The sequence below is a fragment of the Nansenia antarctica genome (genome assembly GCF_963989245.1).
Source record: "Nansenia antarctica genome assembly, chromosome: 4".
NCBI lineage: Eukaryota > Metazoa > Chordata > Actinopteri > Argentiniformes > Microstomatidae > Nansenia > Nansenia antarctica.
Genome location: NC_137689.1, coordinates 55,938,352 through 55,965,416, shown reverse-complemented (window position 1 = coordinate 55,965,416; position 27,065 = coordinate 55,938,352). Strand labels below are relative to the sequence as shown.

General features: G+C 41.2%; 4 protein-coding genes across 6 annotated transcripts; 2 read left to right on the top strand and 2 right to left on the bottom strand.

Moving 5' to 3' along the window:
* Positions 1-217: 217 nt before the first annotated feature.
* Positions 218-10,957, bottom strand: prodha (proline dehydrogenase (oxidase) 1a; the record flags this gene model as incomplete). Its single annotated transcript, XM_080528146.1, has 14 exons — positions 218-847; positions 2,293-2,381; positions 2,607-2,705; positions 2,828-3,003; positions 3,515-3,661; positions 4,213-4,305; positions 4,552-4,633; positions 4,793-4,872; positions 5,113-5,229; positions 5,337-5,401; positions 5,607-5,756; positions 6,663-6,697; positions 10,072-10,280; positions 10,610-10,957. The coding sequence occupies 14 exons, from the start codon at positions 10,955-10,957 to the stop codon at positions 657-659; spliced, it is 1,881 nt and encodes a 626-aa protein (XP_080384272.1). The 3' UTR covers positions 218-656.
* A 1,103-nt stretch (positions 10,958-12,060) lies between these two features.
* Positions 12,061-19,750, top strand: LOC308156601 (scavenger receptor class F member 2-like; the record flags this gene model as incomplete). Its single annotated transcript, XM_080529979.1, has 11 exons — positions 12,061-12,167; positions 12,605-12,654; positions 12,775-12,876; positions 13,153-13,672; positions 14,668-14,886; positions 15,007-15,135; positions 15,289-15,392; positions 16,065-16,182; positions 16,809-16,912; positions 17,607-17,741; positions 18,663-19,750. 11 exons carry the CDS (start codon positions 12,061-12,063, stop codon positions 19,748-19,750), a joined length of 2,676 nt encoding a protein of 891 aa, XP_080386105.1.
* Positions 19,751-23,994: 4,244 nt separating this feature from the next.
* Positions 23,995-24,701, bottom strand: uqcr10 (ubiquinol-cytochrome c reductase, complex III subunit X). Its single transcript, XM_080528736.1, has 2 exons — positions 24,556-24,701; positions 23,995-24,364 (listed from the first exon to the last, which is right to left on the bottom strand). Exons 1-2 carry the CDS (start codon positions 24,694-24,696, stop codon positions 24,314-24,316), a joined length of 192 nt encoding a protein of 63 aa, XP_080384862.1. The 5' UTR covers positions 24,697-24,701; the 3' UTR covers positions 23,995-24,313.
* A 309-nt stretch (positions 24,702-25,010) lies between these two features.
* zmat5 (zinc finger, matrin-type 5) lies at positions 25,011-26,627 on the top strand. Of its 3 annotated transcripts, XM_080528525.1 has the most exons (6): positions 25,011-25,071; positions 25,236-25,417; positions 25,559-25,615; positions 25,703-25,783; positions 26,153-26,261; positions 26,356-26,627. In XM_080528525.1, the coding sequence occupies exons 2-6, from the start codon at positions 25,285-25,287 to the stop codon at positions 26,498-26,500; spliced, it is 525 nt and encodes a 174-aa protein (XP_080384651.1). In that variant the 5' UTR covers positions 25,011-25,071; positions 25,236-25,284; the 3' UTR covers positions 26,501-26,627. The 3 variants fall into 3 exon arrangements, with proteins under 3 accessions (XP_080384651.1, XP_080384652.1, XP_080384650.1); XM_080528526.1 differs by having other exon boundaries at positions 25,060-25,411; positions 25,553-25,615; XM_080528524.1 differs by having other exon boundaries at positions 25,060-25,417.
* The last annotated feature ends 438 nt before the right edge of the window (positions 26,628-27,065 follow it).

The following is a 27,065-nucleotide window of genomic DNA, read 5'->3' as shown; positions in this document are numbered from 1 at the left end:
AACACCGTTATTCCGGCACCCCGGGGGCGGTGTTGCGCGCCGGATCCTTGTCCGGAAATAGTCCTATACCCCCCTTGGGAGCGGCCGCTCAATATGCCGCTCCCTGTGGGCCCCGGCCATATCCGGATCTGGCGAGACCGGGATTCGATCCCAGTCCCCGGTGGGCAGCTTGCACCAGACTGATGCTTAGACCGCTGCGCCACCGCGGGGCGTAAAACCATACAGTATTATTGAACCTGTAAAGAGGGTTAACAAAAACAAACTTACAGAAATAAATTCAATTGCATCAAGTTAATGTACTCTCATGCTCTTTCAGAGTAATATTTTACACTAAAGAATACTTTACACCTCTGAACCACTACAAAAGCCCAAAGTAACATATCTATGTTATAAGGCTACTTTGGGTGACTATAAATAAGGGAAAGGAAGAGTGATCATTTAGCATGATGACAGTGTGTCTCACTGGAGCACTGGGGAAGGACCCAGATATTTCTGCACCTTAAGGCCATTGTGCGCAGGTACAGTTCAGTTCAGACAGTGGAATGTTTCAAGGCACGGGCGGACAGACAGACAGACAGGCTGACAGACAGGCAGATAGACAGACAGACAGACAGATAGGCAGACAGACAGACAGACAGGTGTGTTGGTCTAGCAGCTCAGTAGACTGGCTTGTAGAGGATTTGCCCACTGAGTAGCCTGCGTTTCAGCTCCTTCCATAGCAGGCTGCGCTCCCGCTGTGAGCCCTTCATGAAGCCGCGGTTCTCCTGGGCACGTCGAGACAGGTAGGGGATGACCTCGTTCACAGGGCCGTAAGGGACATACTTATACACAGGGAATCCTGCCTGGCCTATTCTCAGAGAGTTCAAGAGAAGAGAAATGGAACAAGATACACTATTAACAAATGTTAATTAGACTGAAGAAGCAATGACAGGCAATAGGTAAAACATGGGAACCCAATCTTTAAAAAAATCTATCTTTAAAACTTTGGTCCAGACAACATTTGTGTATTAGGGTGTGTTCTCACTAGAACATTTGCTTCACTTGGAAATTCGCTTTGCTTTGCGTCGTTTGGAGCTGTGAGAACGCGCATTCGAAGTCGCTCCCGGAGCAAACAATCGACGCATGCTCCGCTTGAAAAGGGTGGTTTTGCTCCGGTTAGAAACAACGCATCCATCACTTTGCTTCGCTTCGCTTTTGGTGAGAACGCTGCTCGAGGCTGTCCATAGGAAAACAACAGCGCATGCGTGTTGAATGAGCGGGACGAACGGGCAGATCTGGGGGGGGACGAACGGGCAGATCTATCTATCTATCGTTCATCCTAATTAAGCTAATTGCTCTTCAAAAAACCTATAAGACCATTCCCATGTTATGTTGGGCGCGCACCTCTCAAATTCAATGCAGCTATATGGACTAGGCCTACTTTACGTACGTCCCAGGACAGTCCCAAGGCAGTCAACGTGTCGGTGGGCATTCAGTCGGCGTGTGTGCGTGTGTGTGTCACAAGCTCGCTGCATGTGGAGACCCCCGGTAAATGAAAGCGAGCAGCTGTCTCTAGATCAAGTGCGTGTGTTCTCCACTCTCTGCTGTTCATAAGAACAGTCCATCACTTGTTTGTTTGTTTGTATGTAGGCCTATTTATTTATTTATAAATGGTGGTGAAGATCTATTTCCCGCTCATGCTCGTATTGATCTTGATTTGCCATTATCTGGCACCAAAAACAAGTGTCAGTAGGGCGAACACCATACGTTGTTGTGGGTCCATCATTCGTGTTGAATTCCCTCTTAATTTTTCAGACCAATCAACTACCACGTCTGTTGCTTCGATTGCGTATGTTACTTTGTTTACATAAAGGGCTGTGAGAGCGCAAATCAGATAAATAATTTATGCAACAATGTTGCAATCCCATCCACTTGCTCTGGGTCATGATTCGGATTTTCATGTGAGAACATGACCGTAGTTTGATATTTGTGTAAAAAGCACAAAATCTAAAGGAAAGTGTTACCCATACTCTTACTGCCTCTGCATGTGACCCTATTGACTTAAACACTCAAGACTGTTGTGGTATCAATAACAAATGATTGAGGGAGACCCTAAGGTTGTTGTCTGTTTCACAGCAATCTTTAGACCCGAGTAGTTTGTATAGCAGCCTCAGTGACCCTTGAATGACACTTACACAACTCAGTGTAAGAGCGTCACTTTAAGACTTCTGCTCACAATGCCTCTTGAACTGATATAAACACTTTGGATTATGCCACACAGCTATATACTGAGAGTGTGTAACATGTACATACCTAGTGGGAAGCTGATCTGGTCACACATCCCGAGTAGCTGTCCAAAGTAAACCTTGTTATCAGTGGGTGACAGCCCCATCTTGTTCATTCTGGAGAGAGAACACACAACCGTTACGTGACTATGCAAAGAAGAATAAACACTGTGCATTGAATAACAAACACATTGTTTTGTGTATTGACGTAGTGTAAGTATTGTATTTGGTGCTTTGCACTGCAAATGGGTGTGCTCAAACAAACAAAAGAATGTTAGTCACAGGCAATACAGGCAAAACGTGTCGAATCTGTTACGGTTTGAACCCTGAGGCAAGTCTTACTTTTCAAGGGTGAACTTCACAGTGTCCTCGTTGTGCGACGCCACCATAATATTGGCCTTTCTGTTGTGATCAATCTCATCCAACACAAAGTCCAAACACCTTCAGAGGGGAAAAAAACCAAAATCAGCTACATGATTCACAAAACTGAATCACATCATGCACCATAAACATTCAACACCTATGTTATAAAGTGACAATTAAAGTGTCTGAGAGGAACTTACTTGTGGTACATCCTGTTGGTGGCTTCATAGTCTGGGTTAATGGGGTCCTCATAGCCAATCTCCTGTGCCCTGGACCTCTCCTGGTACATGTATGCCCCACGGACCAGTTTGGCACCAAAGTACCACCCTTCTCTCCGTGACAGCTCCACATCCACTGTCACATTATCATAGGCTTCCTGAAAAGGAAGATAGTCACACGTTTAAAGTCATGTAATGCTAGTGTCAACACACATCTTTTCATTTAAAATCACATGCCTATCCCTATAACATCCATTTTACACACCTCATCATAAAACAAAGGGCTCAATTTAATCAAAGCTGAATTGCTGTATTTCACAGCATATAAAGATGTATCCCCATTTGTATTGTGTGAGTGTGTGTGTGTGTGTGTGTGTGTGTGTGTGTGTTCCATGTCACCTCACTGAAATGATGTAAGTACACTATGACAAGTCTGTACACAGACTAGGGGCCTCCCTGCATGTTTAAACTATAGGACTCATATGGGTTAGATATGGAAATGATGTAAGTACACTATGACAAGTCTGTACACAGACTTGGGGCCTCCCTGCATGTTTAAACTATAGAGTTCCCAAGCTGTGTGTGTAGAGAAAAGCAATTCTATGCACAAGAGGGGCTGGTTATAATGGGGGTGTGTATGTGAGGTTGAGGATGTTGTTGAAGGCTCACCTTGAGGTAGCACTGGTAGGTGTTGAAGATGATGGGCTTCTCTCTGTTGAAGATCCTCTGCATCTCTAGAGTGAGTCTGCTGATGGCTGGCTGGAAGTATGTCTGTTCAGCATCCACCATGAGCCTCACCCCATTCTCCACTGCATGCTGGGATACACAGACAAATGGCTTTCATTTCGCCTACACCGAAAACAGCCTTTACTCAAGTTATAAAGATAACCACGGTTATAAAGATGTATACCGTAAGTATATGATATATCTTACTGTATTTGCCAATTAGGACACATGGTCTATAGTTATGTGGTCTTAGTCATCTTGTGATGCGATACAATTAAGTAAAATCTCTAGGGCCTCTTATCAACAGAGGCAGTTTCAACAAATCCACTTTGATTACACTTTGTTCCTATCTCCAGTTTCCGTTGAATCACAACTACAACGCAAAACAAAGTTTTCCAAAACATTTTCCAGGAATGACGACACAGACGCATGAGAGATTTCAACACTTTTGACATTCAGTTGCCGTGGTACCGAAATTCACTACAGGCCAGTTTGTACGTCATTTGCACAATGTGCCAAAACTGTTGGACCAGAGCCATACATGACAAGACACTTTCAATATATATTGTACCGTAGTTAGGCTGGGGAGGGTAAAGACATAACTCATACATAAGCCCGGATGAACTCTTTGGTTGCCCTACCTTGGCCAGAAAATCCATTCTTTGTAACATCCTCTTCATCTGCTTCTCCTCCTCAGCAGTGAACTTACTCAACAGAGGTTCCAGCTGACCAGTCTAGAGACCGGATGAAACACACATTTCATTCATGAAATTTCACTATCACCTTAACTCATGTGTATATGTATTTATTTATTCATAAACACTATATGCACTACAATGGATGGATTTCTGTATACACAGCAGTGTTTCTGCGCATACATGCCACAGTACATGGATGTCATACAAGCATGTTGTGAGTAAATTATTTCCCATAATACCTGTTGAGGTGTGAATGTGTGCATCCACATCTGGAAGACTTACCTCAACGTTAGGAACAACTAGAAGATTAGAGATTGATGTTCTATCATTTATCAAGCTGTTCCAATCCAGGAGGTCTATGGTGCTGGCAGATATGATGAAAGAAGACTTAACTTAAATGTCAGTCCTTTGCTAATGCATACATGCATGTATGTGTGTACATCATCATCGTCATCATCATCATCATCATATAACCATTAATACATAGGCATGATGCATAATAAGTGATGTTTAAGCATCTTACCCTGATGATCCCAGTTTCTCTCCAGTAAACCAATTCTCAATGTCATCTTTAGCTCCAACACCCATCTTAGTCAAACTTTCCTGTAAAAATGTTATGATTTTTACATTTTGAAATGAAAGAGCCCTATAAAAAAAAAACTGTGCTTGAGAGGTTTTAGGGTATTATTTTCTTGAACTGTTATGGCTCTCAGCTCACAGGTCTTTAAAGAAAGACCGGTTTGGGAGTTATTTAGCCTACCAGTCTGCTTCTGGTTAACCTCACTGTCACCTGCATAACGCTACTTTTGAGTTTTGCTCTAGGCGACAAGCACAGGAGCCCACCTTCAGTTTTTCCATCTCAAGTGTCTGTTCCAATGCCGCCATGCCAGACTTCCCCTGCTGTGCTGCTAAGAGGTTGAAGAAGCGCCTCCATTTTACCAGCACCTCTGAGAACTGGAGCTGAGAACAGTGGGAGTCAGAAAGTCAAACTTACTGTAAAGTAGCATATCACTGCATCTCATAAATTGTGCGCTAAAAGAATGTGTCTAACTGACAGCCAAACTCACCAGGAAGTGTGGGCGGCCGAGGGCAGTCATCTTAATGGCGGAAAATCCATCTACAGAGCTCCCCCCTGAAAAGCATAAATATGCAAAATAACATTGGGAATAGTGCTGCAAAAACACCTGTAATGGACAAATGAATCATTTACTCATAATTGTGTTAATGGTTATTATAACGCCAGTCTAAATCATCACCTCTATCACAACAGTACATGTCATATCCTAACTTTGGTAAGGGTTATTTTAATCAGTTGTTTTTCGACCATGTTAACCCACCAGAGGCTTTAATGCAGTTCAGGAAGGTCTCCATTTGGTTGTCACACTTGGACTCGTCAGCATAGAAGTAGGTCCTAGCACTGATCACGCCCCCACGCCGGTCCCCAAACTGACGGTGGGCCTTGTACTTCTTCTCACGATGGTCAATGCCTGCAATCATATAACATAAGCCATAAGACAGCCATCTCTGAAACAACACTCCCCTACAGGCCAGTGGAAAGGAAAGTTACAGGAACACAGTCTCCACTATCCCCAACATACCATCATCACCATCACCTGAATGACATACTGTATATCATTGGCCCAGATACTGAGAGATCTTATTCTTCAAACAAACAAGGCAATAGAGGCATCAGAGACATCAGTCAATTTCAAGAGTATAGTCAAGCCAATACCTGGGCCAAATCATGTTCCTATTTTCCAAGGTAACATATACAGTATGTATATAAACCACAATCAACAATGTGTTGGGGGAAAATATGGAAAGATCTCTTATCCAGTGCCAGTGTTTAGAAAATAAGGACTTGAGGGAGAGGTCAGGTTAGGATAAATATAGATAAATATAGAGCCCCAAGCATGCAATACATGACATAAAGAAGGCCTTCTCTCCTGCTTAACAAGCATATCTGTGCTCATTACTCCCTCTCCTAAGCTCCACACTAAATCCAGATAGAACCAGCCACCACCATGCAAACACATATCCTTGGTTGTACATCAACCCTTAACTGGCATCCAGCACAGTCAGGAGGTCTAAATGCAGGTTGGTGTAACTGGCAAATGCAACACTGCTCACATCACACGCACATGCTGTAAGTGATAGGGGTTCCGCCTCCCACCTCTATCAGAGAGTTGTGTTAAAACATTACTAATGAACCATTTCTGTCAAGTAGCATTTACTGTCGTCATGCTCCTGTGTCATGAAGCATTCTGTAGCTGGCACTGCAACAAATCAAGTGCACTGCACATTAATAACATGTCAAGAACACATTGCTAATAAGCTTTAGAAAATGTTAAGAAAATCAACAAAAGTTGTTTCGGTCAACTTAGTTAACACACCTGGACTTTCTTTCTCAGCTTCTGACACACAGGAACTAAAAGAGAGGGGAAAAGACATTCCATCAGATGAGAAATATGAATATCACCATCTCCCATCTTTACCTTCACAGCAAATTATATCTGTCAAACTGTTGAGATATATGTATGTCTATGATTCTGGAAAACATGTTAAATATTAGTTGTGATGAAAATAAGGGTTGCTATATCGACATGCACCATGAGTTATGACTCTTCAAAGTTGAAGTGTGCTAAAGATAATCACGTTTCCTGACAGCCACCCCAAGAGTTTTAACTGTAATACCAGTAAATGTTTCACATCCTGTGCAGGGGGTGTGCCAGCACTGTATGTTGTGACTGTTCTATATTTAGCATGCATGGCTGGACGCTATGCACAAGTCCAAATTGCCTGCTAGGACTTGACATAACAGAGCGTTGACTGTGAGTCACAAGGGAGCCGTTTCAAAACCTGCGTGTGTGTGTGTGTGTGTGTGTGTGTGTGTGTGTGTGTGTGTGTGTGTGTGTGTGTGTGTGTGTGTGTGCATCAGATGAGATGTTCATCCAGTATGATCCAGTGTAGGGCCACAGTTCTGAAAACCAGAGCCCCTGAACAGCCTAACATTTGGGATATTGATCACACATTTGTAAACACATTCTTGCTGACTTTGTATTCTGTTTCAGTTACTTTAGGGGCTAGTGGTGGCCTAGTGGACAGTGAGTTGGACTGGTGATGGTGAAGGTCATGAGTTCAAATCCCATATGGGAACACCACAACTAATGTGCCCTTGAGTAAGGCACTTAGCCCTAAATTACTCCAGGGAGAATGTCCCTGTAATCTCTAATTGTAAGTCGCTTTGGATAAAAGTGTCTTCTAAATGAAAATGACCAACCTTTTTTAAAGCAATCTATAGATAAACACGTGCACAGGGTAGACCAACCTATCTAAGTGAGAGTGTGTACACACTGAGTCTGTTAGATAAACAATAGCCAATGACGCAGCATTGACGTAGCTCAGCCATTGTCGTCAAGGGAGCGAGCAGTAAAGCCACACTGATTTGACTCACAAACAGATTCACTTCATTTGAATGAACAGGAGCAACATCCTTGAAATACATCACATTATCAACAAAAGAGACTGTGTTGGGAGAAAGATAGAGATAAACAGACTACAAATGCTATTTGGAAAGCCTTGCTGCGTTTTTGTAATTCAGAAGAAATATCTTATGTTTCACTGTAGACTCCCTGATATTCCCTCTGTCTTCCTTTGGGGACAATAGATATGGATTGATTGATTATTTCTCAAACACACTAGACTCACACACACACACACACACACACAATTTAACCATATAAAACATCAGTATCCCATTTTTCATTGGCTCCAACAGATTATAAACAATGTACCGCTTTCACCAAATCCTGATTAGTCTTCGGGGTTGTTCCCAAGCAATGTCAGAATGTTACATGGTTTGTTGCATCACTCCTGAGACATTACTATGTAGCCACTCCTTCCCTAATCATGTTGCTACATGAGACCAACCAACCAAAGTTCTACAACCAACTTGGATTTGTAGACTCCTCCAAAGGTGTCGTATATGGCCTTGCCATTTCCTCATGGTTGATCAAACTCTTGTACAACATCATCTCAATCATACTGGTTACATTGCAGAAACAATGTACATTTTAAGTTTCCAAAGTTACCATGATTTTTCTACAGAAATATCTAGGAATAATAACTATTTCATATATGCAACTAGATTTTGTACAATTTGAAAACATAACTTTCATTGTATTTCTTTTTGCATGGTCCTTACAGCCATTTCAAAGGCCATTGGCCATTGGAACAACAGGGCAGCAGTACTGTTGGAAACAGCCCCACAGAACTTCAACTGTATTGATGCACCCAGAGTAAATAAGAAAGGTGGAGGAGCTGCTATAATCTTTTCTGATCACTTTCAATGCAAACAGGTGAACCGAGGAATGTTTTCTTCCTTTGAATATCTCGCTGTTGTACTAAACAGTTTGTCCAATGTACGTATTAGCCTACTTCTTACTATCTATAGGCCCCCAAAGCACTCTGCTGTGTTTTTCTGGAGGAATTTGGAGAACTGTTGTCTATTGTTTCTATGGATTATGACTGTCTATATCTGGGGACTTTAATATCCATATAGATGTTGTAAATATGACAGCCTTGTTATAGGTCTTCTGAATTTAATAGACACGTTTGCTTTATGCCAACATGTTGTATCTGGTGCAATTCATGTTCAAGGCCACACATTAGATCTATTTCTCATCAGAGGCTTTAAAGCTTCATTTATTACAGCTATTGATGTTATAAAACCTCCACCTGTTGCCTGGATTCACTATATACTATACCCACAAACTTTTTCAAAATAGTATTTAGCTGTCTTGCGGTGGATCTATTGCAAATAAATATATTACGTATAAAGTAAATACATATTTTACAAATAAATTTTAAATTTGAATTTTTAAATGTTTTCTATATTGCACTTCTTCCATTCAGTTTTTAATTTATTGTATTTTAAATGGTGACAGTTTAGCCTCTGTTTTTAACAGACTAGTTTGTTTTTCTATTTTTGATTTTATGTGAGCTTTTTAATTGTTATTTTATGGCACTTTTTAAATATCTCTCATGTATTAATCGTTCTGTAAAGCACTAGGAGTCTGCATTCGGTTGTATGAATGTGTGCTTTACAAATAAATCTGCCTTGCCTTGTCTTGCCTTGCCCTTTCAGAGAAGCCACTGTAGCTGTGGATACCTTTAGTAAAGTTGAACCATTCAGTGGTTTCTCTCTATTCAGCTTGTTAGTTCAGCGTGGATGTGTGTGTAGCCTGTAATGAAATCCCTTACCAAATAGGTGGAGGAGGGCTGTTTCTTCACAACACATTGCATAACATGGCCCAGGCCTCTTCTGAACAGGTGTATCAGATTACTCAACAGGAAAGCCTATCCACATGTGACCTCATTCCCAAATGGACTGGGATATATATATATATAAAAAAACACTCCTTCACTTCAACAAATCAGAGGAGAGGGGTATGTCCAAGCTGGCCAATAGGGGCTGGGTATTACCAGGGCAGTTTTGGATGATGCTGAAAGTGGTGCATTGTTTATAATCCATTGGAGCCGATGGATGGACATGGAAACATGGAAAGATATTTCATCGAAAATACACAAACGCAGCAAGCCTTTCCAAATAGCATTTGTTAAACACAGATAGGCCTTGTGTTTGGTGTTCATTTCATGATATGGTATTGGCTTGTGACTTAAAATCAACCATGAGAGCATATTTTCTATACTAGAATAAGGGATGCCGAAACAGGTAAGGGCACTCATGTTGAATTAAGTAGCAAGTGTGTCAGAGCTAAGGATGATATAGAGAACACTTACTCCATCTCCTTCTTCTCTGCCTCCTCCTGCGTTAAGTCCTCCTCTACACTGTAGTCCAGCACTGCTCCTACACCAAAGGCCTGGTTCTTCCTGATCAGGGGCTTGATACTGTTGTGGTCCTCCCCTGCCACAAACTGGCCGTAAAACGTCATCTTCATCAGCCTCTCAAACAGCCACTGTCCAAATACTTTCTTGCTCAGGTCCATCAACTGAGAACAGAACAAAGTAAAGGTAGAATCTGTAAGGTTTCCAGCTGTGAAATGACTACTTAAATGATTGATTGATTGATTCAAGAACACAACTTATAAATGACATTGAATAACCTAATGGAAAAAGTTTAAAATGTTTTTAAAAAATAAAAAATAATAGTAATTCATGATAATTAGATACAGCTGTCATTTACTGTGCCTGGTATCCATCAGCACTGTCTTGTTCCTGGAGCTTCTGGTTTATCAGGTTCTCAAACGATCATTGATCATAATATCATTCACTTATCAACTTTCATCAACCATAGCTTTGCAGATTCAGTTTTCCTTACCTCCTTATTCTTGTCAACGAGGAAGTCAATTGTACACAGTTTGAAGACCAAGAGACTTCTGAGCAGCTCCTTGTTATTTTTACTTTTGTAGGCTTCATGAGTATTATCAAAGTCAATTGCGATCCTGGGTGTCTGAGCATCGGTAACATTTTTTGTTTGGCTTATTATGAGATCAACTTGAACAGGCTTCACGACTGTACATCCATCAATTTGCTGCTCTTTCGGTTCAACTTCTAGACGTTTCGTGGATGAGATGGTTGAACGAAATCTCCCCGGTGACAAATGTATTCGCTTGATATTTTCTGAATTAGCCCTAACAAGAGCGGATACTCTTTTAGCGTACGACATTCGAGATGGAGTAAAGTATCACTTCTGCTATCCTTCGCTTTTCCTCTGTGTGTGATACACCACGTGATCTTACTACCATTCGTTCACGGCTAAACTGGTTGAACGGTTGTGTGGGCGGTTGGTTGTATAAACGCAGGACGTCCCAGAGGACGTGCCCCCCTCTGACGCGTTTGGAGAGATTCCTCTCATCTATGAAAAGCGGGCGGGAGTCAATGTCATGCCCTAAGTGGGTTCAAAGACACGTGCCCTAGCTCTCCCAGTTACTGTTTTACATTTTCCGATGTTAAAGGTGTAGGCCTACTGTGTAGCTAGTTTACAGTGTTATGCATGATGCAGCATGATGCCACTGATTATAGCCACGCCATATGAATAATGCCGAAGTCAATATAACACTTTCTTCAAACGCTGTTCTCCACAGAGGCATGTGAAATATTACACGTTATGTTTGTTTTTTGTTTAGCACCCATACAGCAGTGCCTCAGCAGTCTGCTATAGGGCTACATACATACTGCTTCACCTACAGGGCCTAGGCCTACACACTTCAGCCCTGCCTGTGACCCAGAGTTGCATTGCCATCGTAAAGGTTTTTATGAATGTTGTTTAGCTTCTGTGGGAGATTCCAAATGCAATTGAAGGCAAACAGAAGTCGACTTCTCTCCAGTTCGCACACTCCCCTCTAGAGGTGTGTAGTTGTGCAATAGGCTGCAGGATTTCAAGTCAACCAGGATAGAAATGGGGTGAGAGCTTGTTCATGTTCAGCAACAGAGGGAGCCATTGACCAAGTCTTTACTGGTTGTTCTAACATTTTTTAGGTTTGAGTAGAAACCGATTAACTTTGCACACATAGTTTTGCTTCACGGAGGCTGGGCGGGGGTGTTCAGGCTACACTGTTGTCTGTAGGTTGTATGAGGAGAAACTGGGAGCTGTATGGCTTAAGAGTCTTTGAGGTGTCATCACTTTTTCTTACAGCTACTTTTCCAAATGTTTGTATAGGTAGATAGTGTGAAATAACTGTTGGACAAACATAGGGGAAAAGGTTTTTGACTTGAAGAAATCAGTCTTTTTCCATTGGAAGGGCTCGAAGTGATGCTGTGCATCGCAATATGGAAACAAGGAATGTCATTAGAGTTGCTGTATTTCTGAGTATATTCAGTTGTTGGACTCACAGTCAAGAACTCATTGCCAGAGGTAGAAATGTATGTGAATTAGGGTAAGTACAGTTTGTTTTTCAAATTGAGCTTCAATTTATTGAATTTCATAACAACTATTGGAGTTTGAATCTGAAGCACAGTTTAGGTTATTACTGAAATCGTGATCATAAAGTATCAGATTATTGTTCACTAACCTTACAGTCAACAATGTCCTCTGGACACTGGCCCCTCAATTGAATATAATGTGCAGCAATCTTTCAGGATAATGACTGCAGTCATTTTAGACACTTTTAAATAGTTTAATTTATAATGACTAATTAGCTACCCAATATCTTCTACACAAAAATAATCTGTAACATTCCCCTTATCTCTGCTTATTTTTTCTATTGCAACATTGCTGATCTGCTGACAATACTGTAAGAGGAAATGTATATCTTGTTTTATTCTAAGTACATATGAATCACAAATCGACTAACGCTCTGCTTCTCCCACCCAGATTACAATGCTGTAGTGGTTGGGCACAACAAGGAGATGAATGCTTAACACGTACGTAGACATTGACATAATTATTACTCCAGAAAGCATGAATCATATTATCGGTAGAAAAGTTTCCCTACGGTATGCACTATTTTTGGTGAAATTATTTGTCGAATTGTTTTCCTCCAGCAATCTGTGAGGGTAACTTCACCTGTAATGAGAATGAAGTTTGTGTGCGACCCAATGAATGTCGTTGCCGCCATGGTTATTTTGGAGCCACTTGTGATATGAGTAAGTTTCCTGTTACACTCAAACTTAACACTTTTATAAGTTGCTCATATGCCTGTGTAGTAATTCTAAATTACAATAGTTATAACATTGTATGAACATGTTGTTACACAATGTTGTTTTGTTATTGTAATGAAGAATGAGTGCTTTTGGGGACTATAGAATCCTTTTTTTTTTTTTTAAGATAAATAGATATATTAAATATACATTTTACAGTTAACAGAAACAGCAATGATACAGAGTTTCATCTATATTTGCCTTTCATCTTTTCACCTACAGAATGTCCGTCACAGTTCTGGGGGCCTGACTGTAAGGGTAAGTGCACATGCCATCCCAACGGACAGTGTGATGATGTCACAGGAGCCTGCACCTGTAATCCCAATCGCTGGGGGCCGAACTGTGAAAGAGCGTGTAACTGTCAGAAAGGCAGCTGCAGCCAAGACACAGGCGTGTGTACATGCTACCCAGGCTTCTGGGGCACCCAGTGCTCCAACAACTGTTATTGTGCCGTGAACTCGGTTTGTGATTTGAACACCGGCCAGTGCCATTGCAACCCTGGCTTCTATGCGCGTCAATGCAATGGCCAGTGTGCCTGTAACGGCTCACCCTGCGAACAGCTCACTGGGCGGTGCAAGTGTCGGGAGAAGCTGTGGGGCACTCACTGTGAGCGCATGTGCCAATGTATCAATGGACGCTGTAACCAGGCTGATGGGTCGTGCACCTGCAGGCCAGGATTCAGAGGGAGGTTCTGTAGAGAGCCGTGTCCAGCTGGCTTCTATGGGCTAAACTGCAGAAACAGGTGTGTAGTAACAGCTGTGTAGGATAGAGTGGATTACCTTGCAACCCAGTCAAACATCTGTCGTTCTCTAGATTATTGTGATAACCAAGTGTTGAAATCAAATTTGTTTTACACACTTTTGGAGCTGTGACCCACATCGAGCTTCTTGTATTTTCCTATGACAGAACAATCCAACAAAAACCAATGCCTTTGGTGATAGTCTAACCCTAACACCTGCATGCCTAGTATTTCTAGTCCACATGTTGTGTCACCCAGGAATATGGGCAGCAGCTGGTGAAACCGAAGTTGCCAACCAATCAATAAATGTTCAGACTTTTGTTCTGAAAAATGTAAATAAATGTCATCGTTGTTAAAAATCAATGACACTCGCTAGTCAAGCCAAAACATTTCAATGCAATGGATTCGGTGAGTAATCCCCACTTCTCTACACTAACTAGGTAGTAGTGGGGATTACTCACCGAATCCATTCCATTGCAATATTTTGGCTTGACTAGCGAGTGTCATTGATTTTCAACAACGTTGAAATGTATTTACAGTTTTTCAGAATAAAAGTCTGAAGAAGTCGGTTGCCAACTCGGTTTCTCCAGCTACATTTCAACGTTGTTGAAGATCACAACACAAACTCGCTAGTCAAGCCAAAATACTGCAACGCAATGGATTCGGTGAGTAATCCCCACTGCTACCTAGTTGACTATAACACTACTTTACATTTTTAGCAGGCTCACAAAACAAGCTGTTTTAGTTGACTCGCGATGTGTCATTGATTTTCAACAACACTGAAATGTATTCAATTTTTTTTAGAAAGAAAAGTCAGAACATTAAATCGGATGCCAACATGTGGACCAAAACACTAGAACATGTCACATATGCTCTACTTCCAAGTATGATCAAACAATGAAGAAAAGCCCAAGTGCTTTTCTTCATGATCCCTCTTTTTGACCCAACACCAGTATATGAAGGATGTGCATATCTATTTTTGATTGCTCTACTTCCAGGTGTGGCCACTGTAAAGGCCAGCAGCCCTGTAAGGTGACAGAGGGACGTTGCGTCACGTGTGACCGAGGTTGGAATGGCACCAGATGTGACCAGATGTGTGCCCCCGGATTCTTTGGTGAAAACTGTGTGAATGTGTGCCCACCATGCAAAGATGGCCACTTCTGCAACCGCATCGATGGCAAATGCCGCCACTGTAACCCTGGCTGGATGGGTGATAAGTATGAATCTGAAATCCCTATCAATTGATCACTTATATAGTACAATGAAACTGAGTTTGAGCACTTGTTATTTATTAGAAAGAGAGTGAGATTAACGTTTCCCCAATTCCACCTCCACAGATGTGAGGTTATGTGCCCAAATGGAACCTATGGAGAGAACTGTGCCAATGAATGCAGTAGCTGCTTTAACGGAGTGTGCCACTCTGCCACAGGAGAGTGCCTCTGTGACCCCGGCTTCAATGGAACATAGTGAGTGCAAACATTTAATTACGCAAACAGACTGTTGAGTAAGTGTTAATTTAAGAATAGAGAATACAATACATGGTGTCAAGACCATGAACAGATTGGATATTGTACATGTTTTCAGCAAGGTACAGTAATGTGGCCCTCTTCTCTATGCAGCTGCAATGTTAGTTGTTCAGCTGGTCAGTATGGGGTTAACTGTGCCCAGATCTGCTCCTGCCATGACAACAACTGCAACCCAGTATCTGGAGCATGTAATCTACGTAAGACACCTTACTTTAAATGCCTTTAATGTATCATTTGTATTATTATATGGTCTGATAAGTAATGGGACAGTCAATAATTGTACTGCCACTGTCACTATTTCCCCAAATGTTTGGATTTGAAATCAAACAATTACTTTTAGGTTAGAGTAGACATTCTCTGCTTTTATTTGATGGTATTTGTGTATCGGTTTCACCATTCAGAAATGTCAACACTTCTTATGCATAAACTTCTTGTTTCAGGGTACCCAAAAGTGATGGGACAGAATTATCAAATGTCCAAATTAATGCAATAACTTCCTGAAGTCTGTGACCCATAGACCCCACCAGATATTTGGTGTCTTCTTTGGTGATTCTCTGCCAGGCCTGTACTGCAGTCATCTTCAGTTGTTGTTTTGAGGTCTTATCATCTAGAAATACATAAAAAGTGTTGCAATTTCTGAATGGTGAAACTAACATGTATGCAAATACCCTAAACTAAAAGCTGAAAATCTCTACTTGAACCGCACAGTAATTGTTTGATATAAAATCCAAACTTTTGGAGTGTAGAGCCAAAAGAAGAAAACATGCTTCACTGTCCTATACACAGGGCACTGTATGTATTCATCCTGAATAAGAATGTATGATGCGTTTATGGCTTATGATGTTAATCCATGACCTTTTCTCTCTTAGAACCAAACCAGAGGATGGGTGTGATGGCAGCTGGGGTGCTAGTCTCCTCTCTTCTCCTGCTCCTGCTCCTATCCCTGCTTTGCTTCTGCTGTATCTATAGACAGGACAATAACCACAGGTACGAAGGGAGGAGCTGGGGCTCCGGTTTTGTTGCTGGCGGGGCGGGTGGGGGGGCTTCTTGCTCGTCTCTCCGGTGCCCCGGTCTTGCCTCACTCCTCATTGCCGTATAGGTGTAATATCAAATAGTATAGTAGTCATTGTTGTGTTGTACTGTGATGTATTGTTGTATTATATTATTATATATTATTGTGTTATACAGTATTTGGATAGAAATATTACACCTCATGTGATTTTATTACACTTATTATTATAGCAATATTGCTGTTTGTCATCTATTATCTTTAATCACTATTACACCAACACTGTCTTTAAAAAAGGAATATATACTGTATATATATAGTGTTTGTTTAAGTTTCAAGTTTATTATTATTATTATTATTATTATTATTATTATTATTATTATTGTATTATTATTATATACTTCTCCGCCACATGTGCCACACTCCTCTCCTCACAAAAAGAAAAAAGAAAAAGAAAAAAGATAGACAACAGCATTGATTTATTTAAAATGTGGTGTGTGTGTGCCTGTGTCTGTATATTTCTTTTAAATTCGTTTTTATCACATTCTGTTTGTCAAAGAAGTGTTACGGCTTCATTGGTTGTATGTTTCTTGATTCCATTCAGCACTGAGAAAAAGCCCAGGAGACGCCTCTGTGGAGGGTTCACCAGGATAAGCTCAAAGCTGCCTCGGATACCACTGAGACGGCAAAAGCTGCCCAAAGTCGTCGGTAAGTCTAAAGTGAACAAACCTCAATATTACTATCATAGTGTTTGGTGATGATTATTTGTGTAATTTGGTCACACTTTACACCCATAATGCATTAGATCAGGGTTAGGTTTATGGGACCTATCTATGCTAGGGACTCAGTTGCAACCCTACATCTTGGTATACTGTAAGAAGTACTTGCATGAGGCAGTATGAGTGGATGTAATGGTGAGGTCAGCGTCTGTCTTAAACCCTACTTTAACACGCCCTGCCTCCCCCTCTCCTACGTCCTCTCCTTCCCCATTTCCCTACATTCCACCGAGGGCCCCTCTGGACCACTGACAGGAAGTGGCAAAAATGATCCCAACCTGCAATTTCTCCCTCCTGGAACAGGGGCAGTGTGGCTGGGGCATGAAAGGGGGAAAGAAGAGGGCTGGGGTGGATTGACATCTGATATTCTTTACAGAAGTCCCATGTATACATAAACATATGTAAAAAATGTTTTATAGGAACATGAGTGGAAATGCACTTAAGGACTATTGTGTGTGTCACATTCATATACATTACATTTGTTTTCGTTTATATACAATGATATAAAATGATTAATGATTGAATAAAAAATATAGCTATCAAGACCAGCAAATAAATTCAAACCTAAGGTGAATGATTCATAGAAGCTAATGGCCATGTTTCTGGTCTGTTCCTGTTTTCCACAGTGTCTCACCATGACCCTGAGAATACGTTTAACTGCAGTTTCATCGATCCCCCCTCTGCAGTTGAGCAGCACTCCCCCTCTTCGACCCAAGGCTCCTGCTCTTCCGTAGAGACCACAGAGGATGGGCCCATCTACAGTGTCCTTCATGATGGTGGGTGTCACTCACAAAATATTCCCTCTCAGTCCTGCATGATACTGTAGCTCCTATGTCTGTCCTGTCCATGGTGATGAGAGTCCCAACTTTCTATCCTGGAAGCATACACAGACTCATAGATAATTCAAAATGATTCAATGTAGAATTATCTACTGTATCACTCTCAGTGTCCACCAAAGTGTCTTAAAAAGTGTTCAGTGAAGGATGATTTTTTGTTATCTGGCAATGGGTGGTTGCTGAGTTAATTGGAATGTTCATTGAACTCATCATGAAGAGACTATGCAACTGAAGGTGACATTTTTCAAATGTAGCTTTGATAATTCTGGCAATACCATTCAAAAAACGTTAGAAATGTTTCAATCTTAGAGTGTTGCTGATTCCTTGCATCATATGATTAATATTTAGACTTGAATCATAACTTTTGATCATAGCACAAGGTCTAGTGCATAGAAATAGATTCAATTATATGGTCTAATGTGTGATAAGATATTGCTCCCACAGTTGTGTGATACACTGTTTTTGGACATACTATATGCAGTATAATATGGTGTACATTCTGTAAAAAAAGAAGAAGAAAAAAGAGAAGAAAATGCTGCATCGTCATATCCTGTCTTGAGAGTAAACACATGAATGCCCTGAGATCCAGATCCTATGGTTGTTTAGACTGCAGTACTTTGATATACCATAATTATACTGATATCTGCCTTATCTGCTGCCACTTCATCCCATTACAACTCCAGTTGTATGAGTAAGCAACAACTGGGAAATACCCTGCACTTGGCCAAAGACAAAAAAAGCTCATTCATTTGGTTGTTGTCCCCCACCAATGAAATCAGAGAGGGGACTATGATTCGGTCTCTGTCTATTTGTATGTCACACACTTTTTCTCCTCTTTCTATGCAGAATCTGTGGAGGAGAACAAAAAGAATGGAGACAGAAACAACACAACAGAAACCACAGTATTGGCCGAGGATGATATCCCTGAGGTAGACACCTTGCCTGAACTCCAAGACGCAGATACAATTGAACAGGCCTCTGGCAACACCAGTGAGTTGCCATGCCAGACGTCATGTGAGAGTGAGGAGTCCTGCAGTGGTTCAGAGTCTGCCAGCAGCACCACCCTGCCCTCAGGCACTCAGCCATCCCAGCAGTCCAGCAGGGAACAAGATAATAAAAACAAGGATGAAGACAATGGGAAGCTTGCATCTCCTGAGAGGGTTAGACCACGGCCACCAGACCCCTCCACCAAACCTAAGGTCTCCTGGATCCACGCATCCACTGGAGCCAATCAGAGTCATATAAGCCAGCGAGAGACTGTAGCGGAGGAGAGCAATAGCTCTAGAAAGAAAACCCGCAAACAAAGGTCTCTAAGCCCTCAGGAGTCTACAGGTATAGATGAGGCTAGCTCTCCTAGTGAGAAAAAGCAACATAAGACAAGACCAGGTCTGGTGCAGATAGAGCACATCAATGGGGCGGTGCAGAGTGTCCTTAGGAAGATGGGTAATTTCCGTGCTGACCGAAAAGCTGCGAACTCCAAAGAGACACCACCCAAGAGACCCAGTTCGTCTCACAACAGAGAGGTGATCCAACCATCACATGTAAACTCTGAGGCAGCCTCCCTGTTAGCTGCTCAGCTGAAGGAGAAGACTCAGAGCCTGAGCAGGAATGAGGACAGCTGTGAGGAGAGCAGCCTGTCAGACCTCCAGGCCAAGAGACAGAAGCCCATGCCACCACAGAAGACCTGCCAATCATCCACAAACACCCAGCGTGGACCTGAAAAGGCTCTACTCCCAACATTCACCAATGTTCAGAAGCCTGTATCAAGTACACCATCTAATGACTACTCTGGAAGCCTTGAGAGGGGAGATCCAACAGTCAGGAAGACCCCAATTAAAAAACCTCCAAGGAAAAAGAAAAAGGAAGGAAATTCAGACTCAAAAATAAAGACTGATCCAAAGGTTGCAGTGATTCCACCACAGGCTGTAAATTAAGCCACTCTGGGTATTTCTAAGTTCTGAGAAAACTGGAGTGCACATGTTTGAGAGGCCTATGTGTTTTGGACATGTGATTATACGTACTATGTGCTATTCAATATATTCTAACATTTTATTTGCTATAGGTTTAAACTGTATAGACTACAATTATTGTGTAAAGATGCTTAAATATTTCTGCAGTCAATTGTTATCGATCTGATCAGAACCGTATTCACCTTTTTCAACTCTCATTATTGTACTCACCATATTATTGTTTGTTCATATTGGACTTGAGTTATCTTCAATGTTACTGACCGTTCACACCACAGTTGTAATAACTTTTGGTGAGGTGTTTTGGTATATCTTGACCCCGGAATGCACTTAATATATAGTTACTGTGTCCTCAATTAATCTGGATCTCTGGACATAACATCTATAACTTTTACTCATATCTCTCTGTGCTGGAAAAGTAAAGGAGCAGTTATAGGAGGTAAAATTCAACTGCAAACTAACTGTGTTATTGTGCATTAATTAGAAAGAATAAAGCACCCAGCAATCAGGATATTTTGCAAGGTCTCCAGTTTTCACATTTAAACGAGAATGTGTTGAACCCACTGGTGACATAATTAAACTAACTCTTAAGTAACCAGAACTATGGAGCCACCACAGGGCCTCAGACTAAGACAAGAGGTCTGTTCATGAGTGGAACAGGCTGGGGTCTGTATGAAGGTGGTTGGTGGCTGACATACTGTTGCGGATGTGTGAGTGTTTTTGGGGGGAATGGAGGATTCCGGGGCAGTCGTAAAGCCTACAGATCATATGGTGTTTAATTGAAACCAGACCTTCTGTTGGAGCCGGCTGTGCTGATTTCATGCTGTGACCTGATTATGGTAATGTCTATCACTTAGCTCTCAGAAGTCACAGACAAAGCAGAAAGACACTGACGAAGACCAGCAAGGTCCTGAAAATATACATACATTGCACATTACTGCATACATCCTGAGATACTGTGGGGAAGGGTGGGGCCTAGTGGTGGGAAAGAGATTAGAACTGCTTTTTGGTTGCCAGTTTAACCATATCCTATGAGCTTGGTCTGTTACTGAATGCCAGGCCTCGAGGAACAACTGCTGACTCAACCCTGTCCCAGAATCCTCATGGGAGACACTGGTTACCATAGTTACACCATATGAAAGCATTACATCTGGAAGTAATTACAGACTTCTGTGAAGAAAAGAAATATGAGATGAGAAAAAGGCTAGTAAAGCAGAAAAACTACACAGTGAGAAAACATGTAAACATCATTGACCTAAATTCAAACCATGATCTTGGAAATGTACTTAAAAATGTACATGAAGTTATCAATACGTTTAAATAAATACATTTTGTACATAGTTCAATAGCTCCAAAAGTACTACAACACAAAACATTTCTTACAGCAAAGGAGAAGATAGTGATTACAATACATTATTTTTTAAAGGGGCAATCTGGGATTGGTACATCCATTATTTATTTTTTTACTTTTAAATGATATATAATGATACACTACATGGCCAAGTTTGTGGATTCCTGGACATCACACCCATATGTGCTTGTTGAACATCCCATTCCAAAAACATGGGCATTAATATGGAATATTGGTCCCCCCCCCTATGCTGCTATAACAGCCTCCATTCTTCTGGGAAGGCTTTACACTAGATTTTGGAACATGGTTGGGGGGATTTGCTCCCATTCAGCCACAAGAGCATTTCTGAGGTCAGGCACTGATAAGTGATAAGGCCTGGCTCGTAGTCACCATTCCAATTTATCCCAAAGTTGTTCGATGGGGGCCAGTCAAGTTCTTCCACACCAAACTCGGCAAACCATGTCATTATGGACCTCGCTTTGTGCATGGTGGCATTGTCATGCTGAAACAGAAAAGGGCCTTCCCCAAACTGTTGCCACAAAGTTGGAAGCATACAATTCTCTAGAATCACATTGTATGCTGTAGCATTAAGATTTCACTTCACTGGAACTAAGGAGTCTAGCCCAATACCATGAAAAACAGCCCCAGAGACCATAATTGTGTCTACATACTTTTGGCTATGTAGTGTATACAGCCATTGAGCCTTGAAGAATATGACTTATAAATGCCTCATGAACTTAGTCCAACCCTCTTACCCCATCAGGGGGGTATTCCATCAATGTTGCTAAAGGACAATCTAGACTTATTTTGATAAATCTCTCGAGACTTAAGCCTGGATTTTTCCTTTAGCAATGTTGATGGAATACCCCTCAGAACCCAACATATAAGCTTGTTTACTCCATTGTTTGGAAACAATTTAATTGTAAACAAACATTTTATAGCTTCAAAACATGGTTAAAACTATCATTTTGATCAGCTGGATGGTCAGTCGTGGTAGCCACAGCTCCGTATATAAATTTGAGAATGGTAACTTTTCTCCAGCCCCACCCATCAGCTGTTTACCAAGCTGTTTACCTCCAGTGGGGGAGACCGCTTTGTTATTGTTTGAATCCCATATTGCCCCTTTAAGGCAGCAACCTCAAATAGTAGGCCTAGCTAGCAAAAAAAGACAGTACATTTTTATTGATGACCCTCGAAAAAGTTATTTTAACATTATATGGGCAGAACAAAATCTGGGACATTCTGTGTACACAACATCCGTTTTTCATTGTCGCTACCTTCTCTGAGGCAGGATAGGAAAATGCCTCCATCATGAACGTGGTAATTAGAAACAAGCAGATGCATCAGGCAACAGAGATTTAACAGACGGGATCAAAGCCAAACCAAGTCGTGTTGTGTGACTAACCAAACATGATTTGTTCTGTGCAAAGGCTGTTGTGTACAAAAACGTTTAGCACAGTCATATGGTGATATTTTAAGTTAGTCAAGATGTTAAACTTCAAGAAAAGTTATTGTTGTGTGCCACAGTAAACTGCCTTTGATATGCAGGCCTACCCTGAAACAAGTGTTGTTGGGATTTTTTACTTTGCAAGCAAAAATAACTATTACCATATTTCCCCATATGATGCATTCAATATTTATTTTGTCAACAATGATTCGTTGGGGGGTTCCGTGCCACATGTTTTTCCTAATACACAAATGTCTTATACTAGAGTGATGGTATTGCTATTTATGGATGATCTCCATATCCTGTACAGTATACAATATACTGTACGTGTTGCTGTAAATGTGATGATGATCTGAAGATCTCTGTCTTAGATGAGGATATACTTCCATCAGAATCATTAGGCTATCATAGCATTCATTATTTGAATGTGCCCAGGCTATCTAGAGTGCATTGTCATAGACATGAAACCTAATGTAAATCACAATAATGCTGTGCTATCTTTCATAGTACTGATTACCCATCAGATCATTTTAAAGAAAGTGCAGAGGGATGTGACATAAAATGGGTGTGGATGGACAGCCTAATTATATGGAAAAAAGGCTCCATCTGCTGGACACAAGCTCCCTCACATGAGGATCCAGCAGATGGAGCCTTTCACTCCATGTAATTACAAGCTTAGATGCAATCATGGATTTCACTTTTCTAAAGGCGGCTGCTGTTAAGGTCCAGAAGGTCAAAGGTCCAGACAAGGTTCTCCATATAGAAAACACTACACAAACTGTAAATAAGAATCAAGCATGATGCATTGACTGCTCCCCAGGTTCAGACGGAGGGCATGGGAGGACATGCCACCCTCTCTGATGTTTGACCTGTGGATTAGTGTCTCTGCTGAAGTTCGCTTCTTGGTCTCTGATATTCTTCACATTAATTCAACAGCAACATTTTGTTGTCATTGTACCTCATGTGTGCAATGTGTCTATCTGCTTTAGCTAGCTACTTGGACATTACAATACAAAACAAGGACAGATCAGTTCGCTAAAGCAGCACTCAGTCTAGTCGTCATATAGATTAAACGTGAAATATTGTTATGTCTTATTACCATTGATCATTTGGTATTAACAACACAACAGTACAACTATTTGTGGCTGTATTCACATTGCTTTAGTTGAATTCGAACCTAATAGCCTACCATTCAATCACACATACTATGATTTGATAAACAATTTAAATGGGTGAAGTCACTATTTTTGGACTGATCCTTGATTTGAGCTAATTCTATTCATTTAATAATTAGGTCTGTCAACCTACTGTGCTCAATACACCTGAGTCTATGGCACAATACATTTAAACAATTAAAAAAGGAAAAAGGAAAATGGGAAAGAGAGAGACTAGTCAAGAACACAACATGCCGAATTCTACAAATAAGGTTTATGTTGAATTTATTAACAGTTTTAACTTAATCAGTACATCGACAAATAAAGGGGGACAGGAGGGCATGAGGAGTAATGCCAGTGGGGAGAGGAAGAGTTGACAGGAAAAACTATTCCATGTTCTAACCAGTCTTTAACACTCCCATGATGGGGCGTCTGGTAGCCAGCGTCAATGTGATGACATTCACAACCATGTCAATGTTGTTGATGAAGATGATGGTTCATGACGACGGGCTCATAGGAATGGAACATTGAAGTGTAGCGTTGTTGGCTTCCCTTCTGCCGCAACATCGAGCCGCACTTTATTCCTCCTCTGCGGTCTCGTACCTGTGCTTGATGTGTTTCCAGAGTTTCTATAATACGAACACAACAGGTAATATTAGCAGATTGATGTAACTTTGTACTTTACCTCATGGCTATATGTAAACAATAAATAACAGTGAATGTTAGGTAGCTCATGCCATGGGCTTGTGTTGACCGTCCTCTGCCATATAAATGAAGGTCAGGCTTAGGCGATGTATGGGATACCGGTGAATACACTTACCCCACGATTAATGTTATCGAATATCGCATCTCCTCCCTGGTCAAACATTCGCTCAAAGACTACTGCTCCGACCACAATGGTCACGGCGAAGGTGGAAGACCTCCTGAAGAGCAAGTTGTAGACTCCTGTCGCGAACGCCATGATGGTGGATTTGAGAAGGAAGGAAGTGGCACACAAGTAGTGAGGATAAACTGTTTGATGGGAGTTGTAGTCCCAGACAAGATGGCGTCGTATCCGTGTTTGTATTTGTTTAACGAGTAAATATGCTTTATATTTAAAATGATCAGTCCACTACATCTTGATCTCTGGTTTTGTCATTTTAGGCAACAAGCAAAGGTAAGGCCAAGCAAAACCCACGAAGAGCCGGTGATATACGGCATCCAAACTGCACTTTTAGTTCTTGGCCATAGGGGGGTGGCAGAGATCCACTTTAAGCAATTTAATAAGAACGAAGCGACGAGAAGAAGATACCACGTGATTGCTGAAAGGAAGTCTCAACAACACCAGAGAGAATTTGTAAATATTGTCTAAAGTCGACATGCTATGTGTGATTGTGTTAAACCCTGCTGAACATTTGTCATGAAATGATTGTACTTTCTAATTCATCTGGGTATTGGTCCAAACACAGCCTTGTGCTTATATATTATCAATGGTGTTGTTAGTGCTTATCTGTGTTTCAGGTACATGAAGGACGACACTAAACAACTCCAGACGGAATCGAGCTAAATCATGGGGCGGCGATATTACTGTGACTACTGCGATCGCTCCTTCCAGGACAACATGCACAATAGAAAGAAGCACCTGAACGGCGTTCAACATGACAGATCGAAAAAGGCCTGGTTCGACAATTTCAGAGGCAAGAGTCGCTTCACTTTCTCAAAAGGAGGGCAGCACAGGGCTGTTTCACACATTTCCCTGAGGTCGCCTACACAAATAGAATAATAGAGTGCATCCTCTAAGTACTGTGGGGGAAGTGACATCTTCTTTTCTCTTACAGACACAGCGGCCATCCTATGTGATGAGCAGACGAAGAAACCCTGCAGAAAGTTCCTTCAGACAGGTAGGACAACAACTGATATCTTGGAAGGTGAACTACTTTAATGGTCAATCATTCTTTTGTGATTAACATCATTTTATTATGCTTTAGGGCAGTGTGGATTTGGGCCCAGCTGCAGGTTCTCTCACATGTCAGAGAGGGACATGGAGAACCTAAGAAGGCAGATTGAAGGTGAATTGCTTCCACAAGATGGTGCTGTCTACCATGGGCTACTGTATTCATGTGGTTAATTGTATTTTAAGTATTGTTGAAAGCACCACATTAGTTCTCATCTTTGTGTTTGGTTAGAACATGCAAGCACAATGATGATAAACATCTGTAAGAAATATGCTTTACTTTAGCTTGCTGCATTATGATGTTTGAATTCTGAACACAGTGCCAAATTACCTAAGTTAATTTGTGTTGCTTAATGCTGTGTTCATTTACGATTGTTTTAAACGTTTTACATAGCAGATTTTGTCACTGTCATTACTTTCACTCAGAAACTCATTGTGGTTGTGGCAATTAGCTCCATATTAAGATATGCTGTCTCATTTGTAGATGAAAAACGGAGCAGGGAGGACCCTGAGCACAAAACATACCATGAGAGAAACATAGAGGAGTGGCTCACCAAAAGGGAGAAGAAAAGAACCGCCCTCAGCACTGGAAGGTACTGTATGAACGGCCTGTAGCACTAGCACAAGTTCATGTCATTGCTAAGAGTTGTTCTGCTGAGTCCTAAAGTGTAAATCCTGTCTCTGCAGTGTTCTTAACGAGGAGGACGATGAAGAGGTTCACCCAGAAAATGACATTCCTCCACATTTCCTCTCCATCCCTGACCTTCCGCCCTCCCTTCTGCCCCCTCCCCTTGGTGGATGGAAAGTCAAACTCCAAACTGAATGGGGTTAAAGGCAGTTCACCACCTCTTTCGGATTGTCATGAGATGATCATTGCTTTTATAACAGTCATGGCTTTGTCCTTTTTTTTTTTTTTTTACAATGACCTTTTTTCTACAATAAATACTGCATTTGTAACAGTAAAACAGTCCCTTTCTCGTCTTTATTACTGTGTAAGAATAACCATTGTGAGTTGGGTGTCCATAGGTTGTCACTCTTCAGTTTATGTTGTGTGCATAGCTATATCATAATAAATAAGCACATACATTCTACCCTTACTTTAAATTAGCAAACATTTGGTGGCATCAGTTTTCTTTCTGGAGGGAAACATCTTCTGGTTCCCTGACATGTTTTTTTGTGATGAGAAATGGGAGTTGTCCATGTTCGGATGCATAATGTTATTGATGGATATTAAAGATTTAGCTTGGGAATAATGTTACAGTGCAATAATAAATATAACAATACATTTTATTTGTAAAGTGCTTGTCATTTGAACAATCTCAAAGTGCCTACAACTGAGTGCATAAAACAAACAGAAAACAAAACAAACAATAAAAACAACAAATAAGGAAGGAATA